This window comes from Epinephelus moara, chromosome 13 (assembly GCF_006386435.1).
Source record: "Epinephelus moara isolate mb chromosome 13, YSFRI_EMoa_1.0, whole genome shotgun sequence".
NCBI lineage: Eukaryota > Metazoa > Chordata > Actinopteri > Perciformes > Serranidae > Epinephelus > Epinephelus moara.
This window is the reverse complement of record NC_065518.1, coordinates 16,715,653-16,736,673: the sequence shown is the minus strand read 5'-3', so window position 1 is coordinate 16,736,673 and position 21,021 is coordinate 16,715,653. Positions and strand designations below refer to the sequence as shown.

Below are 21,021 nucleotides of genomic sequence, written 5' to 3'. Positions count from 1 at the left end.
ATGTTTACAAGCACAAGAGTTCAGCGTGCCACCGAAGGACCGCCCTGCAGATTTACTATTGGTTCTGCAATGTAGGGAGTTTTTTTAAACTCTGAAATTGTATCCGCCCATCTAAACACAAAATCAGGGAGAAAGTCATCAGTCTTTAGTTAAGCAAAGCGTCTAAAGACTGACTTGTGAGTCTACCCTCCGCCTGTCTGTTTCTTGTGCAGATTTGAAGGTACAGATCTGTGAGATTACTTCACAGCAAAAAAACTGGTTAAGCTAAGGACAGGTGATTTGGTGACGCAGCAAGCTGCAAAAAGTGCTCTGTCTGATCAGGGCAGGCTTTGACAAAAAGACAGTACAGTGGGTCTCTACGGTTCTGTCTAATTGGGGCCGTAATCTGCCTGTATGTGAGCTTTACTTTCTATCCTGCCTTCCAAGAGATGAGCAGTGCAGAAAGCCAACATGCAGAAAAAATGCAAATGTGCTGCACTACACCCAAAAATAAATTTCTAACCTTACCACTCGTGGCAGAACTAATCAAGCAGTATGGATCACTTTGCTTTTTCATACACATTGATCTTATACAAGACATTCCAAAATACTTGATGGTTTGAAATAAAAATAACTGTACAAAAACATGTTTATTCATTTCTTTCTTTCAATGAAACAAGGAGGAAGAAGACAATCTTACCCTGCAGGCTAGACGGGCCTTTTCGTGGTCAGGTGCCATGCGCAGAGCCTGGACAAAGAACTGTACAGCTTTATCGATGCAGTCCTCATAGTAGAGACACAAGCCTCGGACGTAGAGTGCGTCTGCGTTTGTGGAATCCATTCGCAAGATATCACTGTAAAAAAGATTGAAGAATCAGTAAGTCTATTACATCCCACTTATCAGAAAGTTACTAAAGTAACAAGACACTCATACACCATGAACCTAACACCAGTTGTTCCCACCTTGCTACAGACTGGGCCTCTGGATAGCGTCCCAGCAGGGCCAGACACTCGGCCTTGAGGATTTTGAAGCGGTGACAGGCAGAAGCCACTGCTAAGGCCCGGTCCATGCAGTACACCACCTGGGTCAGGACAAGAGCCAATTAACTACACCTGCTACAATCTACTGTAATCGCTGATGAAAGACATGCAGAGATTTGGATCTTTGTAAAACATAACAATTAAAATGGGGCTATTGAGTTTGGCGAAAAAGAGAGAATGGGTATAAAGTACCTTTCTGAAATCACGCTTCTCAAAACCAAAGTCTGCCATTCGTTCGTACTCCACTAGCATCGCTGCAGTCTTATTCTGAAATATAAGAGCAATCATGCGTCAGCAATTTCTTTACAATGTTAACAGGCAAGTTTGAGTTACATCTTTGACTCCAAGACTATGCTCAGTACATATTAAATGCATTCTTGTACAGTAACAGTTTTTCTGCAATCATATGACTATCATGACGTGCAAAATTCCGATGGAGGGCAGGAAGTAATAAATCCATATACTGTGTGAACTGGAAACTGGAAATAGAGGAACGTGACTTATAAAAAGGTTGGATCAACATGCAGGCAGCAGGTATCATGTGAAAATTGACACTCATGTTGAATGTGAGCCATACAAAACAGAAGTAAAGTGTTTTTCACCACAACCTGACTGATTTGCACGGTGTAACCTGATTGTCGTTACAAATTACGTCGTCCTCCAGACCTCCTAATGTTATAATGTTACACCCAAATTTGACCAACTGGCACAGCCATACGCAGCTCAAATCATAGTGCTACCAGTGTTGGTAGCCTGCAGTTGCCTGCCCTCCATCTGGGCAGAGCAGTAATGTAGACAAGCTGTATGCAAAGAAGCTATTACAGTGAGGGAAATGTGAGAAGTTCAGGTGATCCCCACCTCCTGCTGGGCCTCTCTGTTGCTGGGATCCAGCTCCAAAACCTTCTGGAAGCAGCGATTGGCTGCCATGGCATTTCCTAACAACAGGTGGCACTTGCCCTCACGTAGATGACCCTGTGGGGTGGCAGAGGCACATTTCCTTCTTAGGGTTGCATTAAAAAACAAACTTTATTCTGCAAGTGCAGCTGGGGTTTTTGACAGAGCAAGTGACGTGCAAAGCTGAGAATAACAATGATACTGAAACCCACTTTCATGAAGCAGTCATCCAGCCGCACAGCCTGCTGGGAATCTTCTAGAGCCTCTCGGAAGCGACAGAGCATCATGAGGGTGGCTGCCCTGTTTCCATAATAACTGGCAGTTTTGGGGCTTGCATCTTGAGAGACAAGAAAAAAAATCCATGTCACGCAGGAAAAATGAGAAGTGGGTACAGATTACAGATCTATCTAGAACAGTGGTTCTCAACCAGGGGTTCAGGGACCCCCAGGGGACCTTGAAGGAGTCCCAGGGGGTCCCCAGAAAAACAAGAAATATTTATTTCACCGTTTGATTCACTACAGAAGTTACCCCAATGTGGGTTAAAGTTAGTGTCTATTCTGGCACCCAACTGGGATGTTATCAGCCCACTGAATGGCCATTATCTGTGGTTATAAGCCTCATAGATATGGGTCAGTGGTAGGCTGGTAGGTTCAGAAGGTCGTTTCTGCCCATTTAACAGCCACTACTAGTTTGTTAGGTTTAATTTTAACTTTCATTAGGTTTAAGTGCCAAAACAATGTGTTAAATTTCAGAAAGAGCATGGTTGGGTGTAAATAATGGTTTTACAAGGGACACAAACCCCGGTCTCATGGGTGAAAGTCCTGTGCCAGTCCCTATTCTAACAGAAAGACTAATTTTATGGTCTGGTAATGGCCCTCTCAGCCTGACAGTAGGTGTGGCAAGCCCCTACGAAACCATATTTATGCTGCTTATCACCACTGATAGCTATTGAATGGCCTGATAACAAAAATTGGCTGATTCTGATCATAAGTTTCAATTCCTATGCACTTACATCCTCAACTGTAGTTGAAAACTATAAAATTCTGGTCTTAATCATAAAACAATCTTTTTAGATTGAGGTCCCTGAAGCCAGGGACCTCAATCTAAAAAGAAGCCTTATTAAATGGGGGTCTGTGACCTCATGTGGATCATTTTAGGGGTCTTCGTCACCAAAAAGTTTGAGAACCATTGGTCTAGAGCCATCCTTGTGATAGACAGAGGTAAACTGCAAATATAGTGTAAGTCCTATGAGTAATTCAAACAAATAACAGAGGTAGAGCAGCTCCTGATACAGTTTTAAAGCACACAGAGAGAACGTGTGTTGAGAAATACGTCAGGAGGAGGTGATGACTCAACTGTCAATAGAAATTTCACTGTTATTTTTGTTTTGCTGATGTGCTGGGAAAGGTGGGACCAGAAGAGATCATCAGAATTCATCAGCAGGAGAGTATGAACAAAAGTTGGTCTATGGGTAAAGAGTAGTTAGATGTGATCTTACCAATGGCCTTGGTATAATAGTTGAAAGCCTCGGAGTAATCTTTCTTGCTGTAGAATGCATTTCCTTGCTCTTTGAAGCCTTCAGCCTGACTGCAGAGGAGAAACACAAACCAAAGTCAAGGTTTAACAGGAGCTTTACAAAGATAAGAGTTATCCACCCACACAATATAAAGTAAACTGTTCAGTGATAAATCAGTTAACCAATTAAAGCCCTTCACAATAAAGATGTACATAAAACAACTGCGTAAAAGTGAAACTATGCAGGATTAACTTAAAAAACAGTGTTCCAGGGCACAGTGTGCAATTGAGTTTGGGACTTTATATAAAAGGTAGCAGCCAGGTGCCAGACTGGAAGCAGCACACGTCCAAGAGGAAGCTAAATAAATTGTATACACAGCAATGAAAAAACCCAAATACAGCAAAACTGTTTACAAACAGCAGCCAACAATTCCTGTATAGTTCACCTTCAAGTCAGTGTCATCAAACCAGACCAGCTGGTTTGCCTGAACTCATTTGTATCCATCAGAGAATTTCCTGCACACGAGGCAGAGCCTGAAAGGACTGTGGTGTGTAACACCTGGAAGTGGGACAGCAGAGCAGGGCACACAGTCCTGATATGCAGCTTCAGGACTAAACATAGCAGTGAAATTCACCTGCTGCAGTCCTCTCAGGGTGCCAAGTGTTAAAGGGAAAACACTGATTCATATAAGGAAGAAGCTTCACTGCAGTCATTAATGCTTCTAAAGGAAATGCTTTTTCTGTCTTCCACACTTGCCTGAGGAAAATCTTACAGATTAAAATGCTGTTTTGCACAGAGAATAAGAGAAATAAACTACTTATTTGTTGCATAACAGTGTGTAGACCTTCTTTATGCCCCACACCCAAGTTAGTGACATCATGGTTGTTTACATCTGCCAAAAAACACTACAGCTGGGTACAGAAGAAAAACATTTGACCCTTACAAAGTTTCTGCTGACAATAATTATTGAGCTGAATGTTGTGCTTTTGTTAAATGGCTGTTGGGAGAGGTTTCCCTTCAGGGTTGTGAGTCAGAAAGCCCTGATGTTTCACTTATCCCTCATGCTGTTTTATTTGTGTTAATGGAGTCAATTTAAAGTAAACTTTACGGCACTTTATTGGTTACAATTATGTACATCATTTCTGTGGTTTGAATAATATTGTCTCATATCGATAGCAGGCCCCTGAATCTAATCAAAATCATACTGTGGCAGACTTTTTTTTCAAGATTATTTTAATTGGCTTTTTTGCCTTTATTGACAGGACAGACAGTGAAATGGGGAGACAGAGAGAGTGGGGACTGACATGTAGCAGAGGGCCGCGAGCCAGATTCAAGATTCAAACCCGTGGCCGCTGCAGCAAGGCAATGCCTCTGTACATGGGGCGCCGGCACTATCCACTATGCTACCGACGCCCCGTGGCAGACTTTTTAATATCAGCAAATATCTTGTCATTGTCCAAAGAATCAACATAATATAGAAATTGGACATTTACACCCCTAGAAAGTTATGTTTAATAAGCAGCATTATGTTGTTTACAAAATTCTTGGCAATTCATATCTCTAAATTACCTAAATTTCATGGCAGAACATATCTATATTGTGTACACCTCTCCCTACATTACATCTGCAAATGCAGCATTGAACAGTCCAGTAAAGCCTGCGAGCTAGAATAAAAAATATTGAAAGTAGAAGCTTATATCTAGGATGTAAATATAGAAACCATACATATAAACATGTTTCCTCTATTTCCAGATTTTCAAAATATAATTTCAGATTGATGCAAAAGAGTCCATTAATTTCTCTAAACTCTTCTTGGTACTAGAGAGCTGAAATGCCTATTTTGATACAACTACCCTGCTGATTTTAAATTTGGTTTCTTGTTATCAAACCAACTTTAAAAAATCAACACTCTGCTGCTTAGCGTGAGACTGATACAAACAGTTTATTCATCTTATCAATTTTAACATACTGTTTTGGTGGGACCGTGTTTATCAAAACATCTGTTTACAAACTCTCACTCAACTCATGCAGTATAATCTGAGTCTCAGTTATCCAGTTGTATGCTCAGTACTTCTCAAACACATGCATTTTCTCTTAAAAAACCCCGTAAGTATTGGAGTCTGTCTTTGAAGAGAGCACAGATAAGTTTCACTTTCAGTTCAGTTTTAATGAAAGTGCTTGTGTCTCTAAGGCACTGAGGATAAACCCTTAAGGTACTGATCATAAGACTGGATAAATAAGACCTGGGTTATACTGCACCAGTTATGTGAGTTTTTAAATGGGTGTTTTGATATAGTTTTGCTGGTACATGTGGTCACCTATGCTAGAAAAATAAAAGTTTACTTAACAAATTCAAGGTAACACAGCATGACCAATTGATGCATGAATGCTCATTTGGTGGGTGAAGTATGCCTTTAATTATGTAACAAACGTGTTAATTAATTCACATTTGGGGTTGAATAAACTTATATTACCCAGCTAACAAATGTGACAGGACACCAATAATATGCAAAGTGTCCTGTTCCTGTCAGACGCAGTTATTGTTAATTTGCTTATTTACTGACAACTAAAATGTCGTATCACAAAACTTAAGTTAAATAAAATGAGACGTTTGGGGAAGCTTTTAAAGTTACATAATGACTGTAACTTTATCTGGTGTTTTGAGCTCCAAGTAAAGCTAATGCTAACTGTCCGTGTCATGAGGAACTTTCTCGAATGAGGTCAGCCCATAATGCAACATTACTGACCACTAACAGATTAAATTGATGCTTATCTCCTCGTGTTTAGATTGAGCTAAGTGTCCGAACAAACAGATTAACACAATCAAAGAAACTCTGAATACAACAATTGTTGGCTAGCTGTAGCCGAGCATGTGTCAATACTAGCTAATTAGCTAACGTTAGGTTCGGTTTTTTTTTAACAAGATGCGAAATAAATTTTAAGTATGTATAAAGTGTAAATGCATCTAACCGTTGAAACTACAACAACGCCGACGCTTACCATTTAGAAAAACCAATAAAATCTAACATTTATCGAAAAGTGCCGTTTCCTCCTCTGTGAGCTAGCCTCGTTAGCTCGTCTCCAGGCTAACGCGCTGTTGTGTCCGAGCCCTGTCAGCTAACGGCGGTTGGGCTCAGTCAGAGACTCCCGGGTTATTTTCACATGACACACACCACACGGACACACAGAGGAGAATTAACATTTAATATTTACCGCTCCATGTCCTCCGGACCGTGGATTTGAGATTCAGCGTCCACCGGCACGTCGATGTCAACAGCTGCCATTTTTTCTGGAAAGGACTATCACGAAGTGACGTCATTTCCTGTAATTTATAAGCTTTGGTTTTTTCCCTTCTTTTTTGAGGTCATGAAAAACTAGGCCACAGACAGAAAAATAAAATAAAAATCAAATCAAATCAAATCAATAAAAAAAATACAATAAAATAAAATTCGACGTCAAAAACATAACATATACTGTATTTTAATATAACTTTCCAAAAGCAGCACTTATATCATATGAATATATTTTATTATAAATTTAAGATTATTTTTTTAATTTTATGTTATAAATTATAAATATAAATTTTAACTTAAGTAAATATGAACCTGGCCCCCTTCCTCATGTTTTTGTGTCTGTAACTAATGGGAACAACACTTTGTGCAATTTTTTTCTGGAGAGGACGACCATCAAATGACGTCATTTCCGGTAAGTCTTAGCCTTCTTTTCCTTCTCTTTTGGGGTCATGAAAAACTAGGCTACAGACAACAAATTAAAAAAAAAAAATAGAATAAAACAAAACAAAACAAAACAAAATAAAATAAAATAAAATAAAACAAAATTAAATTAAATTAAATGCAGCATAAAAAAATTCAACATATACTGTATTTAAATGTAACGTCCCAAAAGTAGGGCTTATATCATATTAATATGTTTTATTCTAAATTTAAGATGTTTTATATTTTATTTTATATTATAAATTTAAAGAGTAACTTCAGTAAATTTAAACCTGGCTTCTTCTGCCATGATTTTGTGTCAGTAACTAATGGGAACAACAGTTTTTGCACTTGGTCCAGTATTAACTGAACAGGCTGCCATGTCACCACTAAGGGCATTTATGCACCATCAATTAACACAGACTCAGTGCCTCTTTTCTCACCCTGACTTGGTCAGATTGTCTTTATAGGTGTCTGACAGCTTATAGAAAGTGTTCATGCAGAGATAGGCCTTTTTGTAAAAGAGTAAGATTCTTTTTGTTTAACTAGACACAGCCTAGAAGTAGCTACTGGCAAATTCACCAGACTATTTAAATAAAGAGTAATTTCAGTGTGTAAAGAGCCAGAATATTTTCACCTCAAACCACATGAATAAATATTTTTATTTCAACACAACCAGGGTTAATGATTGTTGGAACAAAGGAAAGACAAACAAAGATGGTTTTCGTGAGTTTAATTTGTTTCTGTTGACTTTGAATGAAGTGCGTTATATGATTATAAAATTGCTGTTTATATAAATTGAGTCTAGTGGCTTTAGTGACAGTGATTTGGGGGCTGTTTCGGGTTGAACAAAGAGGATCTTACTCTTTAACAAAAAGGTCTATGTTTGTAGTGTCCTCTTAGTAATGTTGTCAGACACTTTCATTTCACACTTACATTTCAGCCTTTTTGGCCACCGGCTGCAACGCTCTTGGTCAATTTCCTAAAATAGTTGTCTCCATTAGTCACTTAGACACACACACACACAATGAGTAAACTGAGTCCAGGTTAAATGTTACCAAAAAATATAATGTAATGTATAAGTAAGTGATGTGCTACTGCTTTTGGGGCTGCAACTAAGGAATGTGTTCGTTACCGATTAATTTAGATGATTTTCTCGATTAATCGTTTGGTCTACAAAACATTAGAAAACAGTGAGGACAGGTGGTTACATTATGTTAGAGCCTAGAGTGACTTCATCATGTCTTGTTTTGTCCAACCAACATTTCCAACCCCCCCAAAATTAAATGAACTACAATGTAAGATCAAAGCAGCAAATCCTAGCAAAAATTATTTAAATGATGAATCAATTATCAATTTAGTTCCCCATTTTCCATCAATCGAATAATCAATACATTGACTATATCTTGCTGCTCTAACTGTTTTACCCAGCTTCAAACCTTACCTGAGGCTTTAGGCATGTAACTACATCTGAAACCACAAGCCTCTACTTGTAATTATTTTTGCAACCCACGAGCTTACGTCCAGTCATTTCACCTTCACATGAGGCTCCACCTGTTTTGGAGATGTTGTGTTGATCAGGCTGCTACCACCAGAGGAACCACCAGGAACAGTTGGACATGCAAACACAACATCATCTATCCAAAGGTGTCTATGAAGAAAATTAAACTTGATTTTAAGCAGGGTTTGTGCATCAATAATAAAGATATTTAGATGGCATTTCTGTTTTTTAAATACTACCATTATTATTAAAAGCATGTCAACCACTCTAGATTAATAAATGGTTGTTTGTTTGATTGATATGAATGTATAATAGTGTAGGAAACAGCACTGTCATCTCCCTATCTGCCAGCCTACACACCCTGATGTGAGGTCTTGTTTGCAAAACACCACTAGAGGGCACTAGAGTATCATAAAGTATATGGTACACACTGTGTGGCTGATACATCAGCAATGACTTGGTGTTATTTTGTCCCGTACTCAAACAGCAGATAGTTTTCAGCCTCACTAAAGTTTAATGTTAAGTGTCGCTCTGCTTGTATTCATTTTGGCGAGTATCAGTACGGAAGTGTTTTAAAATTGCCAGTGACTCACCACACATGTAAGTACATTTTATACGGTACACTGTGCTTGATGATTCATTTTCTTCCAAAATAAATGCATTTTTTTCCTGCTTATGATTCTCTCTGACCCTTGAGATCTGAAATAAGAATAGTATCATACTGATGCAAGTGTGTGCCTACATCAAAGACCTTTAAAACCCTCTGAGGCCCACCACAGACCTAGTTTTGTCTTTTTTAGGGAGGACAGGGGATATTAAGGGGGAGACAGCAGGTCAACAGTATATGCTACATAGAAATGAAATACATGACCTGAAAGCTGGGAACCTGAAGACTAATTTGAGATGCAGTGGAGCACGGTGTGTCAAGCTTTTCTAGTCATAAATGTGTATCAAACATTGTGTTTTGGTTAGCACCTATCTGAAGTTTGAAAGTTCAGAGTGTACAGGGGCTTAGAACAAGTACATGATGTCCATTCCCATGTTCGATTATGTCTCATGAGTCATTGCAGCAATTTCTGGATTGACATCATTTGTTACATTTGAGCATTTTAGACCACTTGAGATGGACAATGATCCCTACAAAATACCACATTGAGACACTAAGAGCTTGAGGAACACCAGAGTAAAATCCATGCTGTGATTTGATCTCAAAAACTTCTGACATTTGGAGATTTCTGTAAGAACTGCATTTTCAGGAATTGGATGGCGAGCACTTCTGTTCTGGAAGCTGCGCAGAAACCCCTTTATTGTCAACATACCTATGAAAGCCAAACATCCTCTGATTGCCCGAGGTCTCAAAATGTTCTTACTGCAATGAAACAGCTACTATGGGGACAAATATCATCACATACGAATAAAATTGGGCGCATTGAATCCACAAGAGTTTCAGCTTTCCAGTCATACCCGATTTATGCATTTCCAAGACTGTTCAGGGACCCCAGCATGCAGAAATATTCTAATGCAACAAGCGAATATAACAACTCTGTACTGCAGGCAGAAAGCTGCATAGTTTTTGCCCGAACCTGCAGTGGATTAGCGTAAGGGGGGCATGACTTTAAAGGAGAGACTCGTGAGTACCCATGGAAGTCATTTTCATTTAGATGTCTTAGCTGGACATGGTTGGCATCACTGAATTCCTAACATCTTCTAGTTTCAAATGATACCAGTACCATCACTCTAGTTCCAAAACTCAGCCCACTACAACCTCTTAAAAACAGGGGTGTTGGCTAAAGGATAAATGTTCTCAATGTCCACAAGTGTAATCATACACCAAATAAGCCAATATTCACTGTAAATCTATAATAAATGGTAAAAGAAGCTCCAAATTTCCATATGAAGAAAGAAACTGACAACTGTGTAAAAAACAGTTCTATTTATAAGTTCATATAGAATACAGTATCGACATTTGTAGCACATAATCATTTACATTATTGCAAATTGATGCACAGTTACACTAGTCATTAATTTTACCAGGTGACACTTCAAAAATACATATTGCTTAGGATGAGTCAGCACAAACAGGTCGGAGGGGAAAGTGAAAGAATGTGGTTTTAAATACAGCTCTATAAAAACAGTTTAATAAAGACGTCAAAGACACTTTTAAAGGTCCAGTGTGTAGGATGTAGGGGCGCCGTAGCAGAAATAGTATATAATATTTATACCTATGAGTCATTAGTTTATAATCACCTGAAAATAAGAATAGTTGTGTTTTTGTTACCTTAGAATGAGCTGCTTATATCTACATATTGAGCAGGTCCTCTTCTATGGAGTCCGCCATGTTGTTCTACAGTAGCCCAGAATGGACAAACCAAACACTGGCTCTAAACAGGGTCATTCGCATTTTTCCATCAGCCACCGTAGTTCTCCTACACGCTTGGCACACGGGAGAAGTTTTCGTCCTGCAACCTCCACACTGGACCTTTAAAAACTTGTGGATAAATCATTTAATTTTTAGGAAACATTACACATCAGTCTGTCTCTTCATATTGCACAAACAGCACCGAGCTGTCGCTAAATCTGTTTTAAATTCTATGACTTATAATAAAACCATCTCACTGTATGCGTTAGATGTTTGTCTCCATATGGGGATTATTCTTGGCATCATATCAGGGTGGTGGTTGATTGTCACTTCGTAACAAAGAGAGCAGGAGAAACACTTTAAACGGAACAAATGGATGTATTTATCTAAAATAAATTATATAGAAGAGGCATCATTTCAGACGATGGCTGTAAATATCCTCAGTGATCCAAAGTTAAGGATCTGGTCTCTCTTTTCATTGGTGGAGGGCGGTTATATGGGAATAGCCACTTTCATTGGAGTAACACAACTTGATTTTGGTTATAAACTAAAGCAGGAATGAAGTTTTGTACCTCTTCTCCCAGAGTACAACTAGAAAGCTCTGAAAGTGAAAGAATTTTGGCAACAAACACTCAGTAACATTTACACACTCTAGTGTATTTGCCTATAATTGTCTTATAAATAAAACTAAAAGATGCTTGTCATTATGGCTTCCAGAGGGGTCCAGACCCCGGGGAACATGCACTCAAAAGTTTTGTTGAGGGGAAACAGCTGAGCGATGGTCCTTCCATTTTTAAGGGGGGTGGCGACACTGGTCAGTCAGCGCTGAAATCTCAATCCACACCAGGGGATTGTGCATACTGTTCTTATGACTTACACCTGCCAAACTTGACACGCTGATAGGATGCCATCGCAGCCGCTGCATAGTGTCCCTCAGGGGGTCCCGTGCTTTGTCCTCACCGACCAAGTTTAACTTTTCTGCCAGTCCAGCTTTGGCGAGGTTAGGTCCACTCCTCTGTAGGTCCTCCGGTCTAGCGTGGCTCATTGCTAGTAAGGAGAGAAGATGATAGGTGCATGTGTGGCCCTCAGAGGTCCCGGCGCAGGCCTGAAGAGGGTGGGGCTGATCAGGGGACCCTGGATGATAGCTGTGGGACCTGGTGGCAGCCTTAGCGCCAAAGGTCCAGACGGCATGGTGCACAAGGCAGCTGGATTGAGGGGGCTGGTCAGGAACCCTGCCGGCAGGGCCTTAGATAGCTGCTTCTGCAGGGCCAGTTTAGTCTGGAACCAAAGACGAGAAACACATTCAGACTAATAGACTGAGGGTCTTTTCACACCTACCTTGTTAGGTTGGGTCTCTTTAATTCGATCCAAACCAAAATCACAGGTGTGACACCTCCCCTGGACCACAGTCCGGACCAAACAGCCGAACCTTGGTCTGATGGAAAGAGGTGGTCTTGGTCCAGATCAAATTGAACTGTTTGATTTGTTTCTATAGCACATTTTCTGGATAGTTACAAATTACAGGAAGTTTTGGCAGGCTATCATCATGTTATAAGAGTAGTGTAGCGCCTTGTGCGTAGTGTCCATGTGTGGCTGCGCTCAGAGCAGACAGGTGTTGGTGATCGGAGCAGAAGAGAAATTAGCAGTCTAGTTGTCCAGTGGTGATACATGTACAGTGTAGGTTTCTGTTTGTCCATGAACAACGCAACCTAACAGAATGAGCCGCGGTAGCACATGGGGAGAGGAGGAGATGACTTTATAAAGAGTCAGCTGGAGACAAGTCACAAAAACTACTACTACAAAAATGTTCTAAGAGGTTGAGAAGAAAGGGATACGAGAAGACGGGCGAGACGTGACCACTACGCGCTTGAGGGCAGGGAGCCCAGCGTTTGGACCTTCTCTGGAGAAGGAAGCTCAGCATGGCACAGCACATCTTAAGAGATAATGGAAACGTAAATCTGCGCAGCATGGCTTGACGTAGCACGACCAAAACTGAGATGATGAGATGAGATGATGATTGTCTGTACAAAATTTCATAGCAATCTGTCAGTTGTTGAGATACTTCAGTCTAAGCCAAAGAGTTGGTTTCCACATAACAAATAAAGGCACTTGTGTATGTTTGTGTGTGACAAATTCTCACCGCTAAGATAGCACTGGGCTGTAGTTTATTATAGGGGGTGAACTTCGCCTTGACAGGCTTCCCAGCCAAACGCTCTTTGTGTCTCCTGCTGCTCATGTGCTAAAAGAGGACAGGGTTACACAGAACAGTGAGTCAGTCAGGGCAGCTCTGACTCACAAACCAAAGAGACAACACACTGGGTAGTTTTCCTTGCAGAATACAAAGATCAGACATCCCACATAGTTTTTGTTTTCTGTTCAGTGGTTTATACAGCAGTGAGAGTATCACATTTATAATATCAGGATAAACCCTTGTACCTGTTTCAGCTGTGTCTCTGAGTTGACAGACACCTGACACATCTCACAGTGAAAGGGCTGGCTGGATACGCCCACAACCGCCCTGGTCTTGCTGCCCATTCGCTGCTTAATTCGGCTAGTGGGCCGGGGCAGTGATGTCATCTTGACCCTGCGTTGTGACTGGCTGCTGTTGTGACCATCAAGCATCTGTTTGTGCTTAGAGCCTGAAACAAAGAGGACTGAATGTCAGAGTCATAAACTAACACTGAGGTCGTATCAGTAGTGTTGTACAACATACCACTACAGTGAGCCTCCAGCTGGGAGCTGGAGTTGACCGTCACTTTGCACGTAGGACAGTGGAGAGGTTGTTTTTTGTTGCTCTTGGCATCCTTAGCTTCCTCCACCTTCACCACCTCCTCTTCCTCGCCTCCTGTGGAGTTCCCCTGAGGGTCAGACTGTGGGGCTGAACCGGTGGCCGGGCCGCACCCTTCCATGGGTGGACTGTCTGAGGGCAGATCAGAAAGCTGAGAGCCAGGGGAGATTTGTGGGGACAGCTGAGGAGAGTGGACTGAGGTGGAGTCTGTGAGTGAAGGCTGTGAGGGTGGAGCAGGTGCCGGCAAGCCTCCCTGGCCATTTTCTAGTTGCTGCTGTGCAGGTTGGGAGGAAGTACTTGGGCCTGTGGACAGATGAATAAACATAGACGCTGCACTATGAGCCCATTTAGACTTAGTATTACAACATGATATTTTCCTTGGTATTTTATCCTTTATGCCATAAAGTACCAGGCACACCAAAGCAACATGATAATACCAGTGGAGATGAAGCTTGACTGTCACATCGCCTCAGGTCGCCTGTGTCTCAGCCAAAAAAATGCACTCAAACACACCACAAAGACTTCAGCCAACTAGCACATACGTTCTGCGCTTGTATGAGAGGAAATAACTCTCCGTACCAGCAGGCAGCGGTAGTCTGTATTCATCATTCAAAAAGGGAAACTGGAAAACTGATAGGGTTGATTCAAGACACCAGAACGAATGGTATTCACTGTGCACCAGCGAACAATAACACAAACTGCCTTCTGCTGAAAAAACACTCAATGGATAAAAATGTAATCTTACCACATATTCAATAAAGTTTGTTATGATCTCACGGCCCCTTGACTTTAGTCGTTTGTTTACTTTCCTCACTTCCGTTTCTCTTCTCATGCACTGAGCTGAACTGCCAATCATTCACTGACGGGCTCCGCCATCTCTAATTGAACATGCTGAATTCGCTGAAAAAAGCCGTCAAAGGCCGACTAGTGCCAATGGTGCGGGATACACTGCAAAAACTTGAGCGACAGATATCACCAACGGCCCACCATTGACTAACTAGCGATTGTCGGCTTGGTGTAGGGCCCGACATGCCATTGACATCTAAGACGATGGAGCCCGGTGGTTAAAGAAATCACTCTGATTGGCAGTTCAGCTCAGGGTTTGCGAAGAGAAATGAAGGTGGGGAAAGCAAATGGCTAATGTCAAAAGGGAGTGAGACTAAAACAAACTTGTTACTTCCATCCATCCATCCATTTTCATCCACTTATCCGGGGCCGGGCCGCAGGGGCAGCAAGCCAAGCAAAGCACCCCAGATGTCCCTCTCCCCAGCAATGCTTTCCAGCTCCTCCTGGTTGACCCCAAGGCATTCCCAGGCCAGATGAGATATGTAATCCCTCCAGTGTGTTCTGGGTCTGCCCCGGGGCCTCCTACCAGTGGGATGTGCCCAGAACACCTCTAACGGGAGGCGCCCAGGAGGCATCCTGATGATTTGCCTGTACCACCTCAACTGACCCCTTTCGATGCGAAGGAGCAGCAGCTCTACTCCGAGCTCCCTCCGGATCTCAGAGCTCCTTACCCTATCTCTAAGGCTGCACCACCCCATGGAGGAAACTCAAATTGGCCGCTTGTATCTGCAATCTCATTCTTTTGGTCACTACCCAGAGCTCATGACCATAGGTGAGAGTTGGGACGTAGATGGACCAGTAAATCAAAAGCTTCACCTTTCGGCTCAGCTCCCTCTTCACCACGACAAATCCATCTCATGCTCCCTTCTACCTTCACTCGTGAACAAGACTGAGATACTTGAACTTCCTTGCAAGGCAAACTCGTTATCTGAGGTAAGGTTATTTTTTAGCCATTTAGCAGTGTTACTGTTCACTGGTGCACGGTAAATATAATTTGTTATTTCAAAATCGGGTTGTGATGTTTATATGCTAACTGGCCAACTAGTGCCTTGAATCCGTCCTATCAGTCTTCCATTTTCTCTTTTTGAATGACGAATACAGACTGCTACCACCTGCTGGTATGGAGAGTTATGTCCTCTCATGAAAGCGCAGATCATACGTGCCAGTTGGTCATTGGTGGCAGTCTTTGCGGTGTGTTCAAGGGCAACCTTTTGGCTGAGACACAGGGAAGGCAACAGTTGACCTTTGTCGTCACTTGTTCTTTGATGTCAGTTTGGTGTGTCAGGGCCCTTACATACACTAGCCTCCACATGAGTTCCCACAGGAGACACTTATGTCCTTACAACTACACCATTGTGAGATATAATCAGTTGATTAATTTATTTAGCTTTGTGATTTACACGCCTGTTGACCTGGGTGGAGAACTGCATCACACAATAGCTTGTGCAGATACGAATGAAGTTGAATTGAAGATTTTTGCTGGTTTAGTTTAGCATATGCCATCAACAATATGAGCAAGAGAAAGGGCACTCATGAATAAACAGTTTTATAATACCACAACAATGCATAAATTCTAAACAATCAAGGTATGAATATATTTTCCTGACTAATGCGATCCTCTTTTCCCTTCCTGTTCTTATCAGTCTTTTTCTGTGCAGCCGACCCGTCATTTTTTCATTGTTGTATTTCTTTCACATAACCTTGTTATTATAATTTCTCTTCCCCTCACCTGCTTACTTTTCTGCTCCATCATCGCTCTTTAATTTTCATATATTTTTTTTCCCCTGCCTTCTCAATCACTCTTCCTCCGTCTCTCTGTCAATTGTTCGCTCCTTCTGTCACCATCAATCAAAAACCATGGCAACCGCTGAATGTAACAAGCTTATCATTGTGTGGTGTGGAGGAAATTGATAGGTGCTGGGAGAAAATGGGAGGGGGAGGATCAATAATTAAAAGGAAAGCCAGACGGAGTATAGAAACGAAGATGGTGACATATTTTTAGTCGGGCAGAATGAGAAGCAGAGTGAGTTAAAGACAGCAAAGTTGCTTCTCTTACAGCTGCTCTTCTGTCGGCAATATTGCCAAAGAACCAGTAGCTATAATGTTAAATATATAGAGAGAATCAAGGGCTGTAGCTACCAGTGAGGACACTCATGTCCTCTGTATTTTGTCTGGGAAATAAAGTGCTGTTTGGGTGAATTTTAACAAGCTAACAGGCAGTTTAAAGTGAAAATACAAAGTTATGCTTGGCAGGTTTTGGCGACAATTAATGTGACAAGAAGGAATAGCGTGTACACTAGAAGAGGGAGGACATATTCTAGCAAATTTTCATTTTCATGCATATAATTGCAGTGAACCATGCACATAAAGGTTGGATAAAGTGGAATATAAAATTGGTGGCCCTCAGGTTTATAATTCAGACTTGAGGGGACCTGGTTCTCAGACATATATCCTTATTTTAACTTTAAAATCCCATTTTTTTTCTCATTTCTTTTCTTTCTTTCTTCCATATTTAACAGATTTCCCCTTCAACACTCTGTAATTATATTAATTTAAAAGACAGCAACTGCAGAATGTTAATATCAAAATTATGATGACTATTATTTTAGCCCTGTTTTTTTATCCATCTATATTTTACATATATATATATACTACTGTATATCATGATCTATCGGTCATCTTGTTTTTTTTCTTTCCTCATGTGAGTGTATTTCTATTTCTGTTTTTGCAACTGTTAAGTATACTGTTTTGATTTTGCAACACCAAAAACTTTCAATAATCAACAAATAAACAATTACAAAAACAAAGAATGAAATGTTTCATTTTCTTCACACACAAACACAGAAAAGAATAATCCAAAGTTTTACCACAACATCCACCCCTGGCCCAAGGACGCCTGATCTACTTGGGTTGTTGCACCACATCTTCTGTCTGCACTTGGCACAAAATTAACTCGCAAAGCCATTTTCAAACTTGGCTCATCTTTAGAGCTCAAACGATTATTTGATCAACTGAAGAAAAACAAAAGAAATTGGCAACAACTTCCCTAATCTTTTAATCATTTGGGTATTTTCATCAAGCAACAATGACAAATATTTGCTGGGTCCAATTTTTGTAAAGATTTGCAGGATATTTGAAGACATTTACCTTTCGCTCTCTGACATGCTATGGCCATTTTTCCACTTTGTTTTTTTATTTCACAAACTAAACGATTAACTGAAATTGTGAAAGTTAACGGGAAACTTTGGTATTTTTCAATTTGGACTTAATTGTCTCATGTTTTTGAGTCTAAGTGACTAATGGGAACAACAATTTTTGAAATAGGTCCAATACTGAGTAAAACCAAAACAGGCAGCAATGTAACCATTTGGGGCATTTGTGCACCATCAATATACGTGTATTAAAGTGTCTGTTTTTCGACTGACAGAGTGTGTCAAAATGTTTGACAACATTATGGAAAGAATCCCTACAAAGATAAACCTTTTTGGAAAAGAATAAGATCCTCTTGTTTATCAGGAACAGCCCCAAAAATCACCATAACCAAACCCACCAGATTCCATTTAAATAAACAGTAATTTAAGCATGTATCCAGGCAGCATATTTTCACATCTAACTGGGAGTATTAAGGGTTTATTTCAACCAAACCAGAGTTGGTGATTGGTGAATCAGTGAAAGACAAACCATGTTGCTGTATGTTAGTTTTATTCTGTTTCTGTTAACTCTGAATGAAGAGTGTTTTATGATGATAAAATTACTATTTATTTAAATGGAGTCTGGTGGGTTGGGCGATCAAGATTTTGTGGCTATGACAAAAAGGTCTATCTCTGTAGGGATCCTTTCCATAATGTTGTCAGACACTTAGAGGAATACTCTGAGCCTGTCAATAGCAAAAACAAGCACTTTCAGTGGATGTAAATTGACAGTGCACAATTGCCCCATGTGGTTACATTGCAGCCTGATTCACAGATGCCAGCTGCAGCCTGCTTGGTCAATACCGGACCAATTTTAAAAACTGATGTTTCCATTAGTCACGTAGAATAAAACACATGGGGAAATAGGTTCGGGGTTGAAAAAAACAGAGTTACCCTTTAAAGTCCCTGTAATCTAAAGGCCTGCCTATTTCCATCTGAAACTAACTTGATATTTGCTTATATAAAGATATTTTGCTGATATTTCTGTGCATGTGTTGTGCTATTCTTTGCTACTGGCAATGAGTACAGGCCTCCTCCATGACTGGTCCTTCCTGTCTTGACCTCTCCACTCTCTCAATCTCCTGCTGCTTAGTCTGATTTTGACAAGCAAACATTTTGGCACAAATGACTCATACTTTTGGGCCCCTTTTCATAATTTTCTCCAACCTTTGACATGTCCATTAGCAAAGCGAAAACATATTTCATAATAGGAATGAGGAACTGTAAGTGGGAGTTGTGTTGAGCCACTGTTGATTTACAACCAAAAATCAAACTCAAAGAAAGTCACACCGCTACATCCCTCTTCAGATAGCATCCCCCTTTAAGTGCTTTAAGGCTCCTCATCTTTGCTTGATGGGAGTAATTACTCATCTGACAGAGCCAATGATAGCAGGACAGGTAATAGCTGGTAATTAGCCAGCTGAGTGGCAGCTACCCAAGCCTTAGTGCTTATGTCTCTCCAATTACCACTAATTACTCGGAGGATGGAGCGAGGGGTGCCTTTAAAAAAAGAAAGATTTATACCTGTTATGTGTTTCAGATGCGAGTCCGTGGGCACCGTTCCTCCTCCCATCATCCCCCTCTCTCGGTCTTTCCCTGTTGCGGATGGACTGTGTCCGTTCTTCTGCCGGTTCCTCTGGGACTCCATGGCCTTCAGCTTGCGAGCATGTTTGTGACCTTTGTAGTGGGCCTCAGCCTGGGTCTGACCATCACACACAACCACACACACACACACACACACACACAGCAGCAGAACAAACAGAGGAGAGAGTCAGTGTATGAACAGAATCACTGACATGATTAAATTAATGAAGGACAGCATGAAATCAGTAAACTGTAATCTTTCCATCTGTTCCATCTCTGTGGCTTCACATGCTTCCGTGGAGTTGGGGAGAAATTATGCGATTGAGCATTTGACTGGGAGGAAGAGCCACACAGCCATTTTGATCGTCATCATCGTCACGGTTGTGCACAAATGAGCATCATTCGGACTCATGGCATCTCATGACCGTCCTGTGAGCTCATCTTTCCACTGATTCGTTGTGACACAAAATGGTCCGTGTCTGTTATTCTGCAACACAAAATGACCTCTGTGCCTTTCTCTGTGAGGGGAAACACATTTGTGGCTGTGCGACAACAGATGCATGCAGATTTGGGATCCGACAGTGACTGTGGACAAAGCAAAATGTGCTCTACAGAGGGAGATTCAGCGAGTAAGAGTGCACCAATAGTGAAACATAACACATTTTATCTAGTTATCCACAAACACATTAAAATATTCCCATACCACACAGCAAATCTATGCATTTTAACGACTTAGATTTACACAACAAACACTAATGAAGTAAAACATTTTGTTGCCTGTTTTGTTTCTCATATTCTACAACAATATTTTTCAAAAAAACAGACCTGTGTAGCTGTTGTGTTTAATATTCAGTAACATTTTCCATGATGACTGAGCCATCTCCATGACAAATGAGCAGACTCCATCTGCTGATAAAGACCTGAGAGGTGGTTACGGTATTTTGTTTTCGTCATATTTCCTAAAACTGTACATCTTATGCTTAGATTAAATCCATCTGTTTGTCATTCAGTACTTCATAAAAATTCTAACTGTTTCACAGATGAAGAAATATTAGTCAGAGCAGACACTTTGAACTGTCACTGTAGGTAAAGCACAGATGTTACAGATAACACTAACAGTGACTCTGTTCTACTCAGTTACCGCAGTAAGTCATGACAGCGTGACAGTGAGCCGGCATGAACAGTACCTGTACCCTGAAACTGAGGCAGCAACACAGAATTCAGCTATCATTCATTTCATTATTTACATGTGTGCTTTTTTTTTTTTTTTACTGTGGTATGTTAGTGTCCTCTGTGGGAAAGTCCTATAACCCACTCTCGGAAGGTGAAAAGGTTCAAAGAGCTTCAGCAGCTTGATCAAACTGTACATGACATCAATACAGAACAAGCAGAAGTCATAAAGGATATGTCTGGTTATACGCTGTACTTTTCTTATTGTCAGTAAATCCCATGAAAAGACCAACGATTTTACCAGAGGTGTGGACTTGACTCACTCATGTGTGTCACTGGGGGTTCCATAAGAAGAGATTTTACTATTCCATTGAGGAAAAGTGTTTTTATCCAGTCAGCCTGGTCTATTCACATCAGAGAACTAAACACATTAATACAC

At 40.8% G+C, this 21,021-nt stretch overlaps 2 protein-coding genes across 2 annotated transcripts in view; both read right to left on the bottom strand.

The window, feature by feature from the left end:
- The window catches only part of LOC126400141 (dnaJ homolog subfamily C member 7-like), a 13,511-nt gene extending 6,765 nt beyond the window's left edge, over nucleotides 1-6,746 (bottom strand). Inside the window, exons 1-7 of the mRNA XM_050060650.1 lie at nucleotides 6,644-6,746; nucleotides 3,413-3,501; nucleotides 2,127-2,251; nucleotides 1,879-1,992; nucleotides 1,213-1,287; nucleotides 943-1,061; nucleotides 680-833 (exon numbers count right to left, since the gene is read on the bottom strand). Coding sequence (XP_049916607.1) covers nucleotides 680-833; nucleotides 943-1,061; nucleotides 1,213-1,287; nucleotides 1,879-1,992; nucleotides 2,127-2,251; nucleotides 3,413-3,501; nucleotides 6,644-6,714 — 747 coding nt within the window. The 5' untranslated portion in view covers nucleotides 6,715-6,746. The remainder of the gene's footprint in view (nucleotides 1-679; nucleotides 834-942; nucleotides 1,062-1,212; nucleotides 1,288-1,878; nucleotides 1,993-2,126; nucleotides 2,252-3,412; nucleotides 3,502-6,643) is intronic.
- Nucleotides 6,747-10,594: 3,848 nt separating this feature from the next.
- Nucleotides 10,595-21,021, bottom strand: part of LOC126400140 (zinc finger protein 385C-like) — a 133,337-nt gene continuing 122,910 nt past the window's right edge. Inside the window, exons 5-9 of the mRNA XM_050060649.1 lie at nucleotides 19,353-19,530; nucleotides 13,717-14,094; nucleotides 13,440-13,642; nucleotides 13,144-13,242; nucleotides 10,595-12,281 (exon numbers count right to left, since the gene is read on the bottom strand). Coding sequence (XP_049916606.1) covers nucleotides 12,051-12,281; nucleotides 13,144-13,242; nucleotides 13,440-13,642; nucleotides 13,717-14,094; nucleotides 19,353-19,530 — 1,089 coding nt within the window. The 3' untranslated portion in view covers nucleotides 10,595-12,050. The remainder of the gene's footprint in view (nucleotides 12,282-13,143; nucleotides 13,243-13,439; nucleotides 13,643-13,716; nucleotides 14,095-19,352; nucleotides 19,531-21,021) is intronic.